This window comes from Manihot esculenta, chromosome 8, assembly GCF_001659605.2.
Source record: "Manihot esculenta cultivar AM560-2 chromosome 8, M.esculenta_v8, whole genome shotgun sequence".
Classification (NCBI taxonomy): domain Eukaryota; kingdom Viridiplantae; phylum Streptophyta; class Magnoliopsida; order Malpighiales; family Euphorbiaceae; genus Manihot; species Manihot esculenta.
In genome coordinates this window covers 23234261-23251273 of record NC_035168.2, presented here as the reverse complement: position 1 = coordinate 23251273, position 17013 = coordinate 23234261, and the positions used below count along the sequence as shown (strand labels likewise).

The 17013-nt window shown below is 33.1% G+C and overlaps 1 protein-coding gene across 3 annotated transcripts; it reads right to left on the bottom strand.

Moving 5' to 3' along the window:
• Positions 1-5506: 5506 nt before the first annotated feature.
• On the bottom strand, positions 5507-15980 carry LOC110621010 (ribonuclease II, chloroplastic/mitochondrial). 3 transcript variants are annotated; one of them, XM_021765001.2, is made up of 14 exons: positions 15579-15980; positions 14634-14787; positions 14361-14474; positions 14182-14259; positions 13980-14111; positions 10236-10457; positions 9831-10013; positions 9594-9656; positions 9400-9506; positions 9174-9323; positions 8524-8683; positions 7334-7729; positions 6874-7098; positions 5507-6318 (listed from the first exon to the last, which is right to left on the bottom strand). In XM_021765001.2, exons 1-14 carry the CDS (start codon positions 15848-15850, stop codon positions 6190-6192), a joined length of 2385 nt encoding a protein of 794 aa, XP_021620693.1. In that variant the 5' UTR covers positions 15851-15980; the 3' UTR covers positions 5507-6189. The 3 variants fall into 3 exon arrangements, with proteins under 3 accessions (XP_021620693.1, XP_021620694.1, XP_021620695.1); XM_021765002.2 differs by lacking the exon at positions 15579-15980 and having other exon boundaries at positions 14597-14787; XM_021765003.2 differs by lacking the exon at positions 15579-15980 and having other exon boundaries at positions 14589-14776.
• Positions 15981-17013: the final 1033 nt, after the last annotated feature.

The following is a 17013-nucleotide window of genomic DNA, read 5'->3' as shown; positions in this document are numbered from 1 at the left end:
AACCTACACATCAAGAACAAATGAACTAGGCATAAAAAATATTAGTCATAGAAAGATCCTGTGGATGTGACCCATTCTCCTCTACAACTTCCAAAACAGTCTCATTCGCCTCCTCCACCTCATCAATCACGTGCTCCCCATGTCCCTCATCATTCACAACCTCTTCTATAAGTTCATTGATAGAATTCTCAACAACAACTACATTAGATTCATGCATTACAACTTCCTCTTCAATTTCAATCTCTATGGAAGTTGATATAAGAACTTTAGCCTCTTCTTTCTCCTTTTCTTTCTCCACCTTCCCTCTTTGAACTAGTATTGATTCTTTTTCAACCTCTTTACCCTCAAACTCACTCTTTTCTCTCATCTTTTCCGCAGAATTCAAGCTCTCACTCCCCTTTATGGCCAAGGCCGAAGCCTCCCTCTCCCTCTCCAGCATCTTTATCTGATCAACATATACCTCCTGAGGTGATAAAAGAGCGAGTATAACCTTCTGTCCTTCATGAGTGAATGAGTACTTATTATTGAACCCATCATGTTGCACCTTTCTATCATGTTGCCACGGTCTACCCAACAACATATGGCTTGCCTGCATAGGTACCACATCACATAAGATCTCATCCTTGTACCTACCAATAGAAAATGGTATAACCACCTGGCGTGTAACCCTAACCTCACCACAATCATTCAACCATTGCAATCTATATGGCTTAGGGTGTTTAATAGAAGCCAAGCCCAATTTTTCCACCATATACACACTAGCCACATTTATGCAACTACCTCCATCAATAATGAGAGTACACACTTTTCCATTAACCAAACACCTAGTGTGAAATATGTTTTCCCGTTGTTCTAGACTTTCTTCCTTAACCTGCATATTCAGAGCATGCCTAGCAACAAGCATCTCACAATGTGCAGCAAGCAACATATTATTAACCAACACATTCGAATCATCACAGTCATTATTGCAATTAGGAGTTTTTTGAGGTATTCTTGTAGAAGTGGAAGCTTGTGAGACATTCAAACTCTCCATAGTTTCAATCAACCTCTCAAGAGTCTTATTGAGCCTTTGTAACTCACCACTGACTGACTTCTTAAAGAGCATATAATCATTACCCATATTTGATTCACTTCCATTAGTACGATCCACCACATTCTTCTCTATACTCATCCTACCTTAAATGAACAAAGAACAAAAAGAACTAGCAAATATTGTGTTAAAAAAAAAAGTACTCAAGTGTTTGCACTATTACCATTCTTTTGCTGATTCTTCAATTGCACTTCAGAAACTAAGGTCAACCAACCAACCATAAGGTGCGTTTAATGAAATAAATAAGAAAACCTAAGGAAAGAAGGAAGCGCGCAAAAAAAACTAGAAAGAAGACACTGACAATTTAGAAAGTAACATACAAACTAGGCTTTGTGCTACTTGAAAAATATCACCTAGAGTATAGATCCAAGCAAACAATACTCCAGCAATGTCAAGGAAGCAAAAGCAAGCTTAAACCAAAAAAAGAAACGTAGAATTCAAATAAAAAAAACTAACCTGAATAAAAGTTTGAATTTAATTCACTTCAAAGCAAATTAAATATGGATCTATATAAATCTACCCAAAAAGGAAAGTATCAAAACCGCACAAATAGAATTAGAAAAGAAAAATATAAATTTCACTCAGATAAGAAACATAGACGAAAATTCTGGTATTAAAAGAAAGATTTGACATCAAATCAATTTTAGATGTAATTGCCTTAAATGTACACCTTAAGGAATAGGCAGATTTCTTTTGTCTCCTAATCTGGATTCAACCCAATTCAAAATTCAAATTTGATTCCCATAAACTACAGTAATCAATTGAGATAGGTAAGAAAATATAGATGAAAAAGAAAGCATATCACAATTTCGACCAGATCAAGATAAATATGACAAAGGCGATTTTTTTTTTCGTTTTCCTTTTTTTTTTTTTTTTGGATTTCGAATTTTTCTTCCAAAGGGATTATGTGATAATTTATCAAGAAGGTGCAGCCATGAATATAAAAGCTTTCACCGAAATCAATAACGAAGAAAAGAAAACTAAAAAAAAAAACTCTAGATCCTGAAATAAATAAGAATTTACCTCACTTTGGCTCTGATATCAACTGACGCGGAACCCTATGCACAAGCCTCAAACCCACACGCACAAGCAGATATGGAATCCAAAGATTTGATAAACTCACCTCCTATGGCACCCCAAACTTAGAAAATCTGAAACACCAATGATCGAAGGATTTAGATGAGAATCTGACAAACGCCACAACGAATAGTTGATAAGTTAGCCAAGATTCTTGGTGCAATTGATGAAAGTAAATCCTCACTCTCACTCAAAGCAATACACGCCAAAGGCATGAAAAGAATTCTGAAATATTTGATTAAAAGCTGCCTCTTACAATTGTTTCTTATCCTTATATAGTAAGGAGAAAAACAAATAAAACCCTAAGACACTCTTCTTGGACCTGACTTAAATACATAAAGTCCAAACCCAATTACACACTAAAATAACATATAAGTATTAAAACATAAGTCCAAAACATGGCCCAACACTCTAAAACTTAAAAGATAAAGTATGGGCAGAATACAAGTCCAAACAAAACTAAAATAAAACAAGTGTTAAATAATAAAAATATAGCAAGCCCATCATAACAAAGCTGAATCTTTACAAACGCCTTACTTGATCTTCACTTTAGGCTTCCCTTTGTGTAGTTTTAGCCTATAGGTTTGATTAGGCTCCCTAAGCCTATGATTACAAGTGTTGCACCAAATCTGTCCCATATGAGTTGAAGCACGCCCCAAATATATATGGATCATATGAATATGATTTTGAACTCCTTTTAGATCCATTTGAATGACATAAGTTTGCTCCACACCATTGTTAGAAATTTGCCCTATTGGATCCGTATCATATCCCAAATGGAAAGATCATGAAAAATTGAAGAAAAGACACAAAGGATAGTTAAGAAATTATTACTAAGTCTAGCTCTGATACCAATTGATGCGGAACCCCAGCTTATTAGAGATTGAAACGACACATACCCTAATAAAAAGAACTTAGTTCAGAAAATAATTTCCCAATCTAAAGCACCCTTAATTAACTTGCAATTAAGAACACTTATAATTGATTAATTTTAAGAGCAGCAAGAATAAGAAACATACATGTTAGTATCAAACTTTATTTGTGATGCAATGTCAAGAACCAAGATTTCTCTTAAGCTCTCAAAGAAGAATCGCATAAAGCAATTGTATTGAATAATTGATAGTCTCTGTGTACAATATGGAAAAAGAGATGCTTTATATAATCTAAATAAAGACCCATGATCTTTGCCGCTTCTCACTACTATGCATGGACCCATGATCTATACCACTACCTACTACTCTGCATGGATCCATGATCTATGCCACTACCCACTATGGAAAAAGAGATACTTTATATAACCTAAATAAAGACTCATGATCTTTGCCACTTCCCACTACTATGCATGGACCCATGATCTATGCCACTACCTACTACTCTGCATGGATCCATGATCTATGCCACTATCCACTACTGGATAACTATCCACTACTGGTTAACTATCCACTAATGGTTAACTACCAATTGCTAAATAACTACCCACTACTAAATAACTATCCACTATAAATACAAAATTTGAATTGTTAATAAGGACACATTTGGCCTAATTGACTTGGAATTACCAGATTATTCTTCAACTTCAAAATGAACTTGCAAAACTTCAACATATTCCTTCATGACTCCTTGAAGTGCTTCCTTAAACCTCTTGGATCTCAACCTTGTAATTGGTCCTTGAGGCAATGCTAGCTTATCATTTTTTGTGTTGTTGGTTGTGCTTACATCACTGAAGAATAGAGAGAATGCGTTGAATTGCTTAGAACTTGAGTAGTGTTCAAGAATAGTGTAATTTTTCTCCTTTTATACTATAAGAATATGGGAATAAATATAGTATTTCCCGATTATCCGGCGGTGATGTGGTCGGCTACTTGATAAGAATATCGTCAGTTAATAAGTGGACAATCCTGCTATTATAGATGTAATGGGGATATGCTGGACCATTCCTACTAATGGTAATTTCGTGTCGAGATTCACTCTATCGAGGGAAGAGCGAGTCTTAATGATGCACTAGGTGTTAAGGTGTCCGCATCTTTCTTCCCTTGGGTTGGACCGCATTTTCCACTCGTCAGAACCTTGTCACGTAAACCTATCTGACCTATCTCGTAGTGACAGTTTACGGCTTACATAGTACCACTTCCCAATCGACCAATTTGATAAGTTGAAAATTTTAAAAATCTTCCATCCTCTTTTAAACACGGGTTGAAAATTTTTAAATTTTGAAAAACCCTCTATTACCTTACAAAATCTCCTCCCAAACAGAGCTTCAGCGTTTTATGTGGGTTAGGTAGGCATTTTTTTTTAATAATAATTAGCCTACTATATTATTTTATATATATATACAATTAGCTTTCCAGGTTCGTCGTACCTTATTAATGAAATATTATAGCTCGATAAAAAAAAAAAAACAAACAAACAAACTTTTCTCTCCTTATCGTCTACTTCTTTCTCTCCATGTATTATTACCATCTCTTATTATCCTTTTCTTTTTCCTCTTTGCAATTACTAAATTTATAATTTTAGTATAATTATGAAAAAAATATACATAAATAAATGGATTGAGATGAAGTGTGTATAATTTCATTAAAATTAATAAAATTACAAACAAATAAATTAATGTGTTAAGTATCGTGCAAGAGAATTAAACAATTGTATTAATCACATCATAAAATACTAAAGTATACAAATAATATAATAAGTGAATTAAAACTTTTTTTGAAAAATAAAATTCTTAAATAAATTTTACTTAGCTCATTTATAAATTTAATATTTGGCTCACAAATTGGTTTTATATGCATTTTATTTTAATTTAATATTTAATAAATTTATTTCTACTAATTGTATTAATTACTATATGAATTAATATCCTAATAATCGTTTTTTTTTAATTATAATTTTTATAATATGTTTCCAAACTTAAGCTAATATACTACACATACAATTAGAATTCTTGTCGAACATATAAATTTATTTATTTATTTATTATTATTATTATTAATTTGTTATTGCTTATTTTTTAGTCTTATTTTTTGCTTTTATTTATTATTTTTTTTAAATCAAGATTTTTTGCTTTTATTTATTATTTTTTTAAATCAAGACCCTTCACGTATAATATTCTTATCTTTACAAATTATTAAAAAGAAGAAAAAAAACTTGAATTACTTTAAAGATATTGAGCATGGCAAAAATTTATCAGGATTTCTTCGTTTTTCTCTAAATAATAATATAAAAAAATTAGCATAGCTAATAACTATAATTGATAATTAAATTAAAAACTTTGTAACGTTCAAATTATGATTATATTTGCATCATATAAAGGTAATTAATTACTTTATCCTTTGTTTGGAATAATTTTTTTTTTTTTTTTGTTTCTGTCAAATTTCATTATTGAAATGTAAAAATTCTTTTTTTTTTTCCGTTTAAAAATAAATGATTCCATTCATAAGCAGATCAGTACAAACCAAGCCTAAGTGAAGGAGCTAGAGCTAATTTGAGCCTTTGAAAAAAAGCAGACACAAGAAAATCCTAATCCAATTACAGGGCTCAGGTCTCCTTCCATCTGGACCTGGCCGTGGGCTTAGCCAGAAACGCAAGTTCGTGCGGTTTCACGGTTCGTTGGCCTTCACTATTATATAAAAAACATGCCAAAATCAGGGATACAACAATGCTATTCTTTTTTTCCAACCAAAAATTGGAAAAAATGGACAATTTCAGCCACAACACTGGCAACGAGCCCTTGAAGAAATTTCTGTTGATCAAATTCCAGATTTTTCTGAGAATAGGTGGGCAGAGATATAGATAACGTAGCTTCTCAGTAAATACCCTTCAGTGCAATGAAATTGGTTTGTTCCAAAATTTGCACTTCCAGACTTGAAAGGTCACTGGAATCTTTCCTGTCAATCATCCTCACAGAGCAATGATTAGCAGCAAGCTAAAGAGAATCTAGGTAATTACCAAGATGAATTGGAACATTTAAGGTGGTCTGGTATTTTGATCTTTTGGGCAAAACCTCTTTCACTATAATTATAATTTTAGTTGCCCTGTATAACCTCCTTGAGAGAAAGAATATCATCACGTGCATGAGCTTCTTCTACCAGAACTTGTATTTCATCTCCTATATGCCTTCCTACAGACACCCATGCAGACGCTTGAAATCCCACCTGCAACATCAAGGGGCTGCTCTTCAATCGAACTGCACGCATTTCTTTTACACACACATGCACACGAAAATAACTAAGCAATTTTCGCATGTTTACTAATTTGTCATGTTTGACCACTATTGATAGAATAGAAACAATGCTGATTACAAGAATTAATAAATGTGTGTGCATGTGCTGTTACTTCTATTGTGATTTCTTTCCAGTATAGTTACTTAAGGCGCAAAGCACACCAAGGGACTAAGGGGTTCATAGTTCATTTGGTGCCTTACAATCATTTTCTGTGATTCTTTCACATTTTTTGGAAAACCAATATATTGATGACAATCATGGAATTCAAAATTTTCAACAATCTCATGAAAAATATGCACCATTAATTTTTCATGCCCCTACATATAATCTATTTAAAAAGCACAGAACATGGATAAAGCACAAATCAAAGCCAAGCTGGGAAGACATGGGGCCAAGAGAGAAATAGAGAATCATAAAATGATGACTATAACTAAGAAGATGATCCGTATTAATTTTTCCCCCAGCTAGTTCATGCTTGAGGCTTACCTCAACTAGTAGTAAGGCTGCAACTCGATCTTTGATAAATCTAAGGATCAGTGCATGATATCTTCTCTCTTTTGGTTGCCTTTTCAAGAATTCAATTATCCAATAGCGAAGACTGCTGTTACAGAGCCTCCTTGCTACTCTAGCTTGCATGTTAACTATTGATGCCATCCCTTCCAGCTGACCAGCTGAGAAAGGAGGAGATTCACCTCTTAGAAAAGCTTTGACCTACACATGCACGTACACACAATTGATTTTTTTTAGCAGATAAAGCACCATCTAGACTAGGTTGATATCATATAACATGTATGCATCATAAAGGCCTGTTGAGGGGCTGGGAGGAAAAGATCAAGAGAAGTACATAAAGTAAATGACATATTGTGAAAGCTGTCAAAGGCATTAAGATATTTTCTTTGAAATTCATTGATTATCCGATGCATTGAGATTAATAGAAGAAACTCACTTGATAATGAGCAAGAAGATCCATATATCTGCGAATAGGAGAAGTAAATTGAACATAACCAGGTATTCCCAAAATCCCATGCCGTATAGGTTTTCTGAAATCAAATTCAGCTGCGCGCATTATTCTAACAATCGCAGCACTTCTAACAGGCCCTTCAGGGAGGTGTGCAAAAGCAGATACATCAATATTTGATTGGGGTTGTCCTCTATAGGGTAAAGGAATGTTGTGGCAAGAGCCATAGGTGGCTATGACTTCCCCGCAGAGTATCATCATCTCAGAGACAAGTCGCATTGCAGGATCAGCTTGGTTTTCAACATAAAGATTAATTGAAGGCTCTGGATCTTCAGGATTAGCCACCTTGATACGAGTTTCCAAGGTGGTTGTGTCGACCGCACCCTGAGAATCACAAGTTCTCAATTTCTTTCTTGAATGTTATTAGAGAAAGGTCATGTACAATTAATAACAGCCAAGGCAAAATCATTAATCCGTTAAGCATGATCTGTTAAAAGTATGTTAAACAGGGTGTTCAAATTCCAATGAAATGAAAATGATAATAATTAAATTGATTTTGACAAACTTATCATTTTAATCACAAGCAGAAAACTTATCTATTCACAAGGTACGACAGTATCTTGAGACTACAAAACAACTTTGTGTGACAATTATTTGTAACATATGGATGGATTATATCCTTCACAAGAGGGTTGCAAGATTACATTATTAACTTACAGAATGCATCAATGATCAAACACTCACATTCATATGAGACCCATGAATAAAACTAACTCATGGTCCAACAGCCTAAGAAGAGTGCAATTCACCAAGTCCCTGAATATACCTCCATAAACAGAGAAAAAAAAATTTCATGTAAAGCCAGTACTCTCAGCAACATTTATGTGAATATTACATTGTTGTTTTTTGAGTGTACTAACAACAATTGCTATCCCCCAATAAATCGATGAACATATTTGATATCACTAATACAGCTTAGGCTTATTTTGCAATGAGCCACAGTAATGAATTCATACTCCAAGTTGCTGGTCATGTTAGCTTAACCATGAAAACAAGGATCAGCAGAAAAGCAATTCATTTGTTAAGACTGTCTGATTTAACAGACAGGAAAAGGAAGAATGCAAACAATTTTGTGCTCCATCTAAATTGATTTGTAGATGAAGGCCAGCAAGGCTAACCTGTTGGCGGCGCCATTGTAACCGGCGAGCTGCAGCCTCAGAAAGAAGTCTTAATTCAGCCTCCTCTTCAAGGTTCAAATGAAGCAACTCAGATGCACTCTCATATGTCAGCATATAGGTTGGTTTAATGATTGAGTTATCCACTGAATATTCTGCAATGCTATTGTAACCACAGATTATTTAATACTCTTGATATCATGTTTTACAAGTCCAGCAAATTCATTTCATATAAATATTTACATTCAAGAGAAAGTAGCCACGATCATGAAGTGATACCTAGAAGTATTCTTTTCCAAGTCCAAATAATTGGATGATAAGGGCAAATCTCATGGTTGCCACTTGACAATTAGTTAGTATTAACCCAATATTGTAACCACATGGTTGCCACTTGACAATTAGTTAGTATTAACCCAATAGTGTATATTATGGCAAATCTCACTAGGTTTTCAGTAATTTCTGTTAACAAAATCAAAAGCCTATTTTGATAGCCCACTTACAAGGAAAGCATTCACCCAACTTTTGTAAGATATCAGAAGTCCCAACATTATGTCAATATGAGATCCTAAAGTTCAATTGACATATGTAGAAACTCAAACATGCATAAAATGAAAATCATTCTCATAGAAAACACATGCAGGAATTGTATTTACCAGCCATCAGGGTGTAGAACAACAGATACTGAAACAGCATTGCAAACCTCTCCTTGTTTCAAACTCATTCCCTCCATAGCAAGCTTCTCTGGAAACATTGGATAAGTAGCTGTGGGCAAGAAAACAGAAGTGCCTCTTCTCATTGCTGTCCTGCATGGTACAAAATAAAATTTAAAGACAAGATACAATGAAAAAGGTTAGGTATGTGCTAGAGATCCAGTGAAACCTGTCCATTGTGCTTCCAGGTTGGACATATTGAGCTGGATCCGCAACATGTATCCAAACTTTGATCCGACCATCCTGTAACCTTGTTGCACTCAAGGCATCATCAAGCTACATTCAAATCAAGGCCATTGCAGGATCACAAACAACATAATTCAATAAATAACACCGCATCAAAATAGAACTGCTGCCATTTACCTCATCAGCTTCATCAACATCAATGGCGTAGACCTTTAAGTCAGTAAGATCTTTTCTGTTGGTCTAAATACAAAGATAGAGTAAGATCTTTTCTGTTGGTCTAAGTACAAAGATACCAATAAGCCAGCAGCAACACAAATCCCAGAGAAATAATAGTACTTGCATAAAATAAAATCATCAGATATGGTTTCATGAATTTAGTCCTGAAAAAGATAGCCTCAACAACAGGAGATGTACCTTGTCTGGGTCAACTGATGCCAACACAAGATTTTCAGCAGCTGATATAACCTCATCTGAATGATCCGTAGCAATATTTAACTTCAATAGATCAAGATTGACATGGACAGGGAAATACCCAATATCTATGAGGAGGTTTACAGCAGAGGATGCTGCTTTTGCCATTCCCATTGCCTTGAGGATCTGATGAAAGAATAAACACATCATATAGAAAATGGCAACAAATCCCATCTTGAATAAATCACACAAAAAGCAAGCATGTGATATTTTTCAGTCTATTCTTCATATTAAAACCTTCTTAAGCACCTAAAGGAGGTTTCACATCTTAAATCTTTTCAGTATACAAATTATAAAATCCCATATCATAAAAAAAAATAAATAAATAAATCAAGTTAAACAAGTTACCATCCCTGCTGTTTTCTTTTGGCCATCACTTTTGCATGCATCAATTGCATATGCTTCAAGAGATTCAATTTTTTCTTGGATTTTCTCTTCAATCATCCATGATGATTTGGAAGGTTTAGCATGTGAAGGCATTGCCTTAGCAGATTTTAGTAATTGGAGAAACTCATGAAGATCTTTTTCAGCAGCCTCCCTAGCAAGCTTCCTGTTGATTAGTTCTTCCACCTATTTTTCAAAAATGACAGAATCTCAGTTAGAGTGAAAATGTGAAATAACACATGGTTTTAAAGGCCATTAAAGAAAGGTTTCTGAGGTACTACCCTTGTAACCAATGGGCATTTTGAGAATGGTTATGATCATTATCAGCCATTACTTATCAGGTCATGGGTTAAGCATAAAGGAGAGAATCTATTTTCTTCCTTTATTGTGCACAAGCCAGGATCAACTTTCATCACATCCACTCTTTCTGCACTTCTCTCAAATTTCCCATCTCTATAAATCCTCAAATTATCAAATAAACTATACAAAGTGAATGTTTATTTGAAGGAGAGAAATTAATCTATATGTCTACATCCATAATTTGCAAGGATGAGATCTTTGTTATATTACTAGTGTTTTTTTTTTCTTATTTGGTGAAGAAAGTTATGATTTATGTTAGGTTATGATGTATTTTGTAATATGAGACACTATTTTGCATGATTCTACAGGTTATTCTCTTTTTTCTAATTGTTTTCTAATTTTGAATTTTTTTTGGTAGAATACATGAGTAATTGGAAACTAACATCAAAGAAAGTTTTCGTCTTCAATAATATTTGTTATGTATAAATTTAGGCTTCGATAAGGTAAAAATTTGAGAAAAATAATTTAAAAAAAAAATATTTTGAAATTAAACTTAGTAAGTTAAATAGAACTTAATTTTTGAGTTAACTTCTTACTTGTTTATTATACCCAATGCATAAATAAGTCAATTTAGTGGATGGGTAAGTGCAAACAAGTCATAATGATATATATTGTAACTGAAATAAAATAGATCTGTTTTTGAAGTTCAAAAACTTAACCATAATTTATTAATTAGGTTCATATTTTCAAATTTGATGTGACATACTTCTAATATTGTTATGAAATGAAACTAAATTTAGAAGTGATTTTGAGTATACTTTTCTCGACAGCAAGCTTGACCCCCCAGTGTTTGAAAATGACTTGAAGAGGAAATGCAAAGCAAGTAATGGCATTGGAAGGAAATTTCCCACCCTAATAGGGGAAAAAAAAGGAGATATTGCTTGCTAGTTTGTAGAAGGAAACTAACTAAATAATTTCACTAGACCATAGTTCGCCATTTAATTAATATGCATCTGGAATCATAATTAAACAAAACAAGAAAGTGAACTGGTGTGACCCAGTTGACTCGGCCATTCGAACCGGTAACCCAGTCAATGGCAGCAAATATTTTGAAAGGTTGATTCCACCATTCCAACCGGTGAACCAGTGTGACTTGGCCGGTCAGATAGGTTAGTTAAAGAAAATTTTATTTTGAACATTGACAAAGGGATATCCAACTCTTCACAGAAGATCCTTAAAGCCATAACCAACTAAGCTAGCTTGATAATTGTATATTTACTATTCCACAAGATATATATGCCTAAAAATATAATAAATTTGATAAAATAATATACCTATTTATTGTTAACATATACTTATATTTCATAAATATTAAAAATATAGTAGCTCATTTGTAGAAAATTTTATGTATTACTTGTATTAGAAAATGTAATAACGTTTAAAGTAAAATATTGTCATATAAAATTTAAAAATATCATTCAAATTTTATGTAAATATAACTTAATAAATATTGAAATTTTCACTTTAAATAGCTTAATTAATTTTATTTATTTATTTCTATTGATGGTTATTACATTCGACTAATTTTTAATTATTTATGCATTTAAATAATTTTTTATTGATCCATAGATTGAACCATTGACTATTGGTTTAGTTTGTGGTCACAGTAATGGAAACAGGCCTATAGCAGCTATAGCATAAAAATAATGGACTATTGCGATGCAAATTTTTTCAAAATTTTGCATAATACAAAAAAAAATAATAATAAATATTTAAGGATATAATTAAAACTAAGGAAAATTACTATTTAGTTGATGTGATATAGTGAAACAAGCTAATTTCCCTATGGTATTAAAAATAAATCAAATAGTCCTTATGGTTTTGAAAACCCAACTATAAGATCCCTCCCATTAAGTTTTAGTACTACTACCATTAGTGTATACAATAAAAGGTGAGAGAGAAGCTAGTGTTAACAATGCTAAAACCTAACGAGAGAGACCTTTTAGTTAGTTTTCAAAACCACAAAAACTATTTAAAAGTGTTCTTAAAGGCGCCAACAGGTGCCGAGCGAGGCGCCAACGCCTCTTGAAGATAACATGCATGGCTTTTTTCTTTCTTTATTTTTAAAGACTAAACCCTAATACATATCCTTTTGAAGCAAATGATTCCAAAGCTAAATTTTTTAGGTACTAACTAGAGAATGTATCCTCATAATTATGCTAATTAATTAGGATTTATATCCTATAATTGGGTTAATTAATTAGAGATTATATCCTATAATTATGCTAACTAATTGAGAATGAATATCTTTATAATTAGGGTAACTACACTTTACTCCTTGAATTTTAGCACAATTAATGGATTGGCCTGTATTTTAAAACCGAACACTTAATCTCTCTATAATCAATCCATCCAAACTCTAATCCTTCCATCCATTAGTTGCCGCTAAAAGCATAAAAATGTCTTTATTACCCATTTATTGTTGTCCTCGTGTTCAAATTATACATAATTTAAACACTTTGGTCCTTCATTCTTAATTTGAAGAAACACTCAAGTCCTTGTAACTTTTGTTCATATTATCACATCCAATTAGTTTTTAACACTTTTACCCTTCAATTTCTATTCATTAAAATATTTCAATACTTGACAACGAAGATGATGATGAGAAGGGTTTGTGATGAATAAGAAGTGGTACCAAGTAGCCTTAAGTAGGTCGCAGACTTTTACAAAAAGTACTTTAGGAAGAAAATTAGATTTTCAGAAGTGTGACCACCCACCTACATTGAGCTAACATTTATAATGGATGGAAGGACCACGGTTTTAGATGGACTGAATATAGAAGGATTTAAGTGTTTGGTTTTAAAAATACAAGGATCGATCCATTAATTATGCTAAAACTCAATGACTAAACTGTAATTTACCTTTATAATTATGCTAACTAACACTAATGCTGTCCAAGAATGACGGAGTTATTGTCCTTATCTAACATATTAATATTTATTGTTTAGTTGTATACCTTAATTTTAATCATACCTCTAAATATCTATTCATTTTATAACTTTGCAATTAAAAAAAAAATATCTGCATATCGATAGGCAGTCACTGTTAAGTTACAGCCATTACATGCTTTGTCTCTGTTATCCATGAAGACAGTCGCAACGGCAATTTTAATCCATGATCACAACAACCAGAATTCATCAAACAAAAACTTGTTTCAATCAAGGTCAGCAAAAAAGATATTTGACCAAATTAGCAATTTTTCTGGTCAACCCAACCAAACAAGATGTCTTATTTGCAATATGCATATCACGTACTACTGAGAATCATAGGTGCCATAGAACTTCTCATAGAAATAAATAAATAGATCTTACAAACAGAAATATTATAGAAAGATGCAAAAACATATACCTGTGTAGCAGGCCGAGGTCCATAAAGAGCACAAGAACCCCTTGTCTCCAACACTGTGAAATATATTTCATCTTTTGACAGCAAAAGATGTGCACAATAGCTCTCAAGAGGTTCCACACTACCAAAAATCATCTGTATAGTAAGATAGAATCATTAAAGAAGCAAAAAGGCATATGAACTAAAATGCTTTTTAATATGGTACCTCTGCTAATTCCTCTGGAGTTACTGACTTATTCTTTTCTAGAAGTTCAACCCAAGCAAACTCTAGCAGTGATGGGTCCTACACCATTCATGCATTGTGAATTTATCAACCAAGTTACACCATTCACATAAAACTCAACATAGCTTTAAATAACCTCTCATTAAGAAAGAAGAACCCACCAAGTTATCTTGAGCTTTCTGAATAAATTTAGAGATCTCCGTGTAGTCAAAATTTTCAACACCCGGAACAATATAAGTAACTTGCTGTGGTTTAATGGAGGACATAACACCATTCTGCCATAAAAACAAAAAAAAAAAAAAGGAGAAAAAGAAGAAAGAAACACTTAAATTAATGAAAAATGAATCGCTCTTTAAACAGCTCAAAAAAGCAATGCCAAATTCCAACACCTAGCAACCTATTCAACATGCCGCATTAGTTGTTTCTACTAGAACCTGATCATACACCATCCAATTCTTCTTTCCATCTGGCCTCTGTGCCACTGCCAATAGAACTCTATCGGAATCCTTCTTGAACTCCAGCAACAATCCTTTCTCAAGCACCCGGTTTACAAGCTTATCATTCAGAAGCTCTCCACTGCTGGTTAATCTGTATAATCACTTATGAATTTATTATACAGCATAAATTAAACTATAACATATTAATATATGAACATAGTGTTCATGTATCTTATTCACAACCACCCCATTTCCCGAAGTGAAGCTGGTCCAGCAACTCATGCGATAATGAACCTGGTACATGGATATTCAATTTTAACCTCATTGAGAAGCATAGATGAGGTTTATCCGAAGAACAAGAAAAAAAAAATATCTTCTTCATCTTAGATTTTCCAGATATACAAGAAGCAATATCCCTAAAAGTTGATGCTTCTGAGTTAACTAATCCTAATTTGGGTTCTTGCAATAAGGAACATTTGATAGAGTGCAATGCGATAATAAATAATGAATTTAAGTCTCCATGACATTCCATTGCAGTCTAGCACCTATTATAATTATAGTATTGCACAACATGAAAAGCTATTTTATCAGCTGTGTCATGTTTCTCTCAACCTCGTATCTAATGAGCTTGAGGAAATTAGAGGGAGCATTCAATCTGATGGTTTGACGTCATCTCCTACTGATTATCTTCACATAAGAAATGGTTTTCCATGTCAATTGATAGCACCACGGCTGCCTCACTTCCTCCATATCCCAGTTCACTAATTTCAACTCTTGTCATGCATAAATATATATAATACGAACAACACATTCTTTCTGGCAATTACTTAATAGTCATGAATATCAAATCGATAAGAGAAAATTCAGAGTAATGAAACAGAAAATAGCATAAAAAAATATACTAGATAACGAAAATTGCAGCAGCACAAAATTGAGACGCACTTGATGGCGGAGCAAACTCTCTTGCGTTTGCGAATAGCTGCAAGCTCTTCCATGACGCTGTTGACGAGACTGTGGACCGAACAGCTCCTGATACTGCCGCCATGACAATAAAATGAGTCGCAGCGAATTATGTTGGACTGAAACCCAAATTTGATGTAGCGGCCATATTGCAAGGTCTTGAAATGGCAAAAATGGTATTGAAGCGCAAAGAGAGGAGGTGGAGAAGCGGTGCGAAAGAGAGAACAAGTGTTAACAGCTCGAAGCGCCATCATTATCTAGCAAAGGTAAGTGATAGGGTTTGAATTCATGTGGTGAGAGAAAAGAAAAGATAGAGAAGATTGACGATTTTCTCTGTCTGAGGCCTGGAGATAAATGGAAGCGTACTGGAGCTTTGGTGGGATAAAGCCGCGTCCGCTGTTAAGTTACTAAAAACGCCCACGGTAATTTGCTGCCGTCGTGTGAGTGGGCGCACTACCTAGAGATGCGATTTTCTTTTATTTTAAAAATATGCTAAATGCACTACTAAATTTTATTTTTAAAAAAATTATGTTATTAAATTATTCAAAAAGTCTAATTAAAATAATCTTATAACTTTAATATAAAATAGTATGAATTACAAATACATTAATATATATGCATAATATTTAAATTATTACATAATTTTATTATTAATAATACATAATATATAAATTTTAAAATCAAAAGATCTTCTCTTTAAATACTAATTAAAATTTTAAAATTATTTTAATTTCACTTTTAAATAGTCAATCAAAATTTAAAATACGATAAGATTTTTTTAATAAAATTTAGGAATGCAAATATATATTGTGTTTTAAAAATAAAAATAAAAAATAAATCAAAGCCTATACATATATATATATATATATATATATATATATCATCAAATTAACATAACATCTTTTAAAAATGATGCAAGATGTGTACTCTTTCACAATTGAATCTAGCATAAAAACAATTTCAACCGAAGAATGAGCACAATAATTCATATTGTAAATTGAATGTGAATAATGAATTACTTATGAATATGACTTTTAACATTAATCCATAAATAATCAAGAAGTAAAATCTTGATTAATATTAGTTGATGATGTTCTAAAATTCAAAAAAAGAGTTTTACAGTATGAGTGTAAGTTTAGATGGAGAGATAGGAAATATTCTTCCTCTGCTAGTAACTTCTAACGACCTCTCTGTTATAATGTCACTTGTTTCTGTCACTCAGTTTCGTATGTACGGACGTGTCAGACTCCTCTCCACACCAGACGGTCATTTAATTCTCCCGGTGCGCATGCAGATAGGGCTGCAAAGTGACTGGACCTGCTATTTTTTCTCATATCACATCACCAGGCTGAATTACCTTTTGGTAGATCTAGATTCACGATTGACCCGGCTTGTCCTGTGTATCTTGGTCAAGACT

Coding starts and splice junctions, on each gene's coding strand:
- LOC110621010 (XM_021765001.2), bottom strand. CDS start 15,850: ATGATGGCGCTTCGAGCTGTTAACACTTGTTCTCTCTTTCGCACCGCT. Junction 9,657..9,830: donor CATCAGTTGACCCAGACAAG/GTACATCTCCTG, acceptor CTTTGTATTTAG/ACCAACAGAAAAGATCTTAC. Junction 9,324..9,399: donor CCTGGAAGCACAATGGACAG/GTTTCACTGGAT, acceptor TGTACCATGCAG/GACAGCAATGAGAAGAGGCA.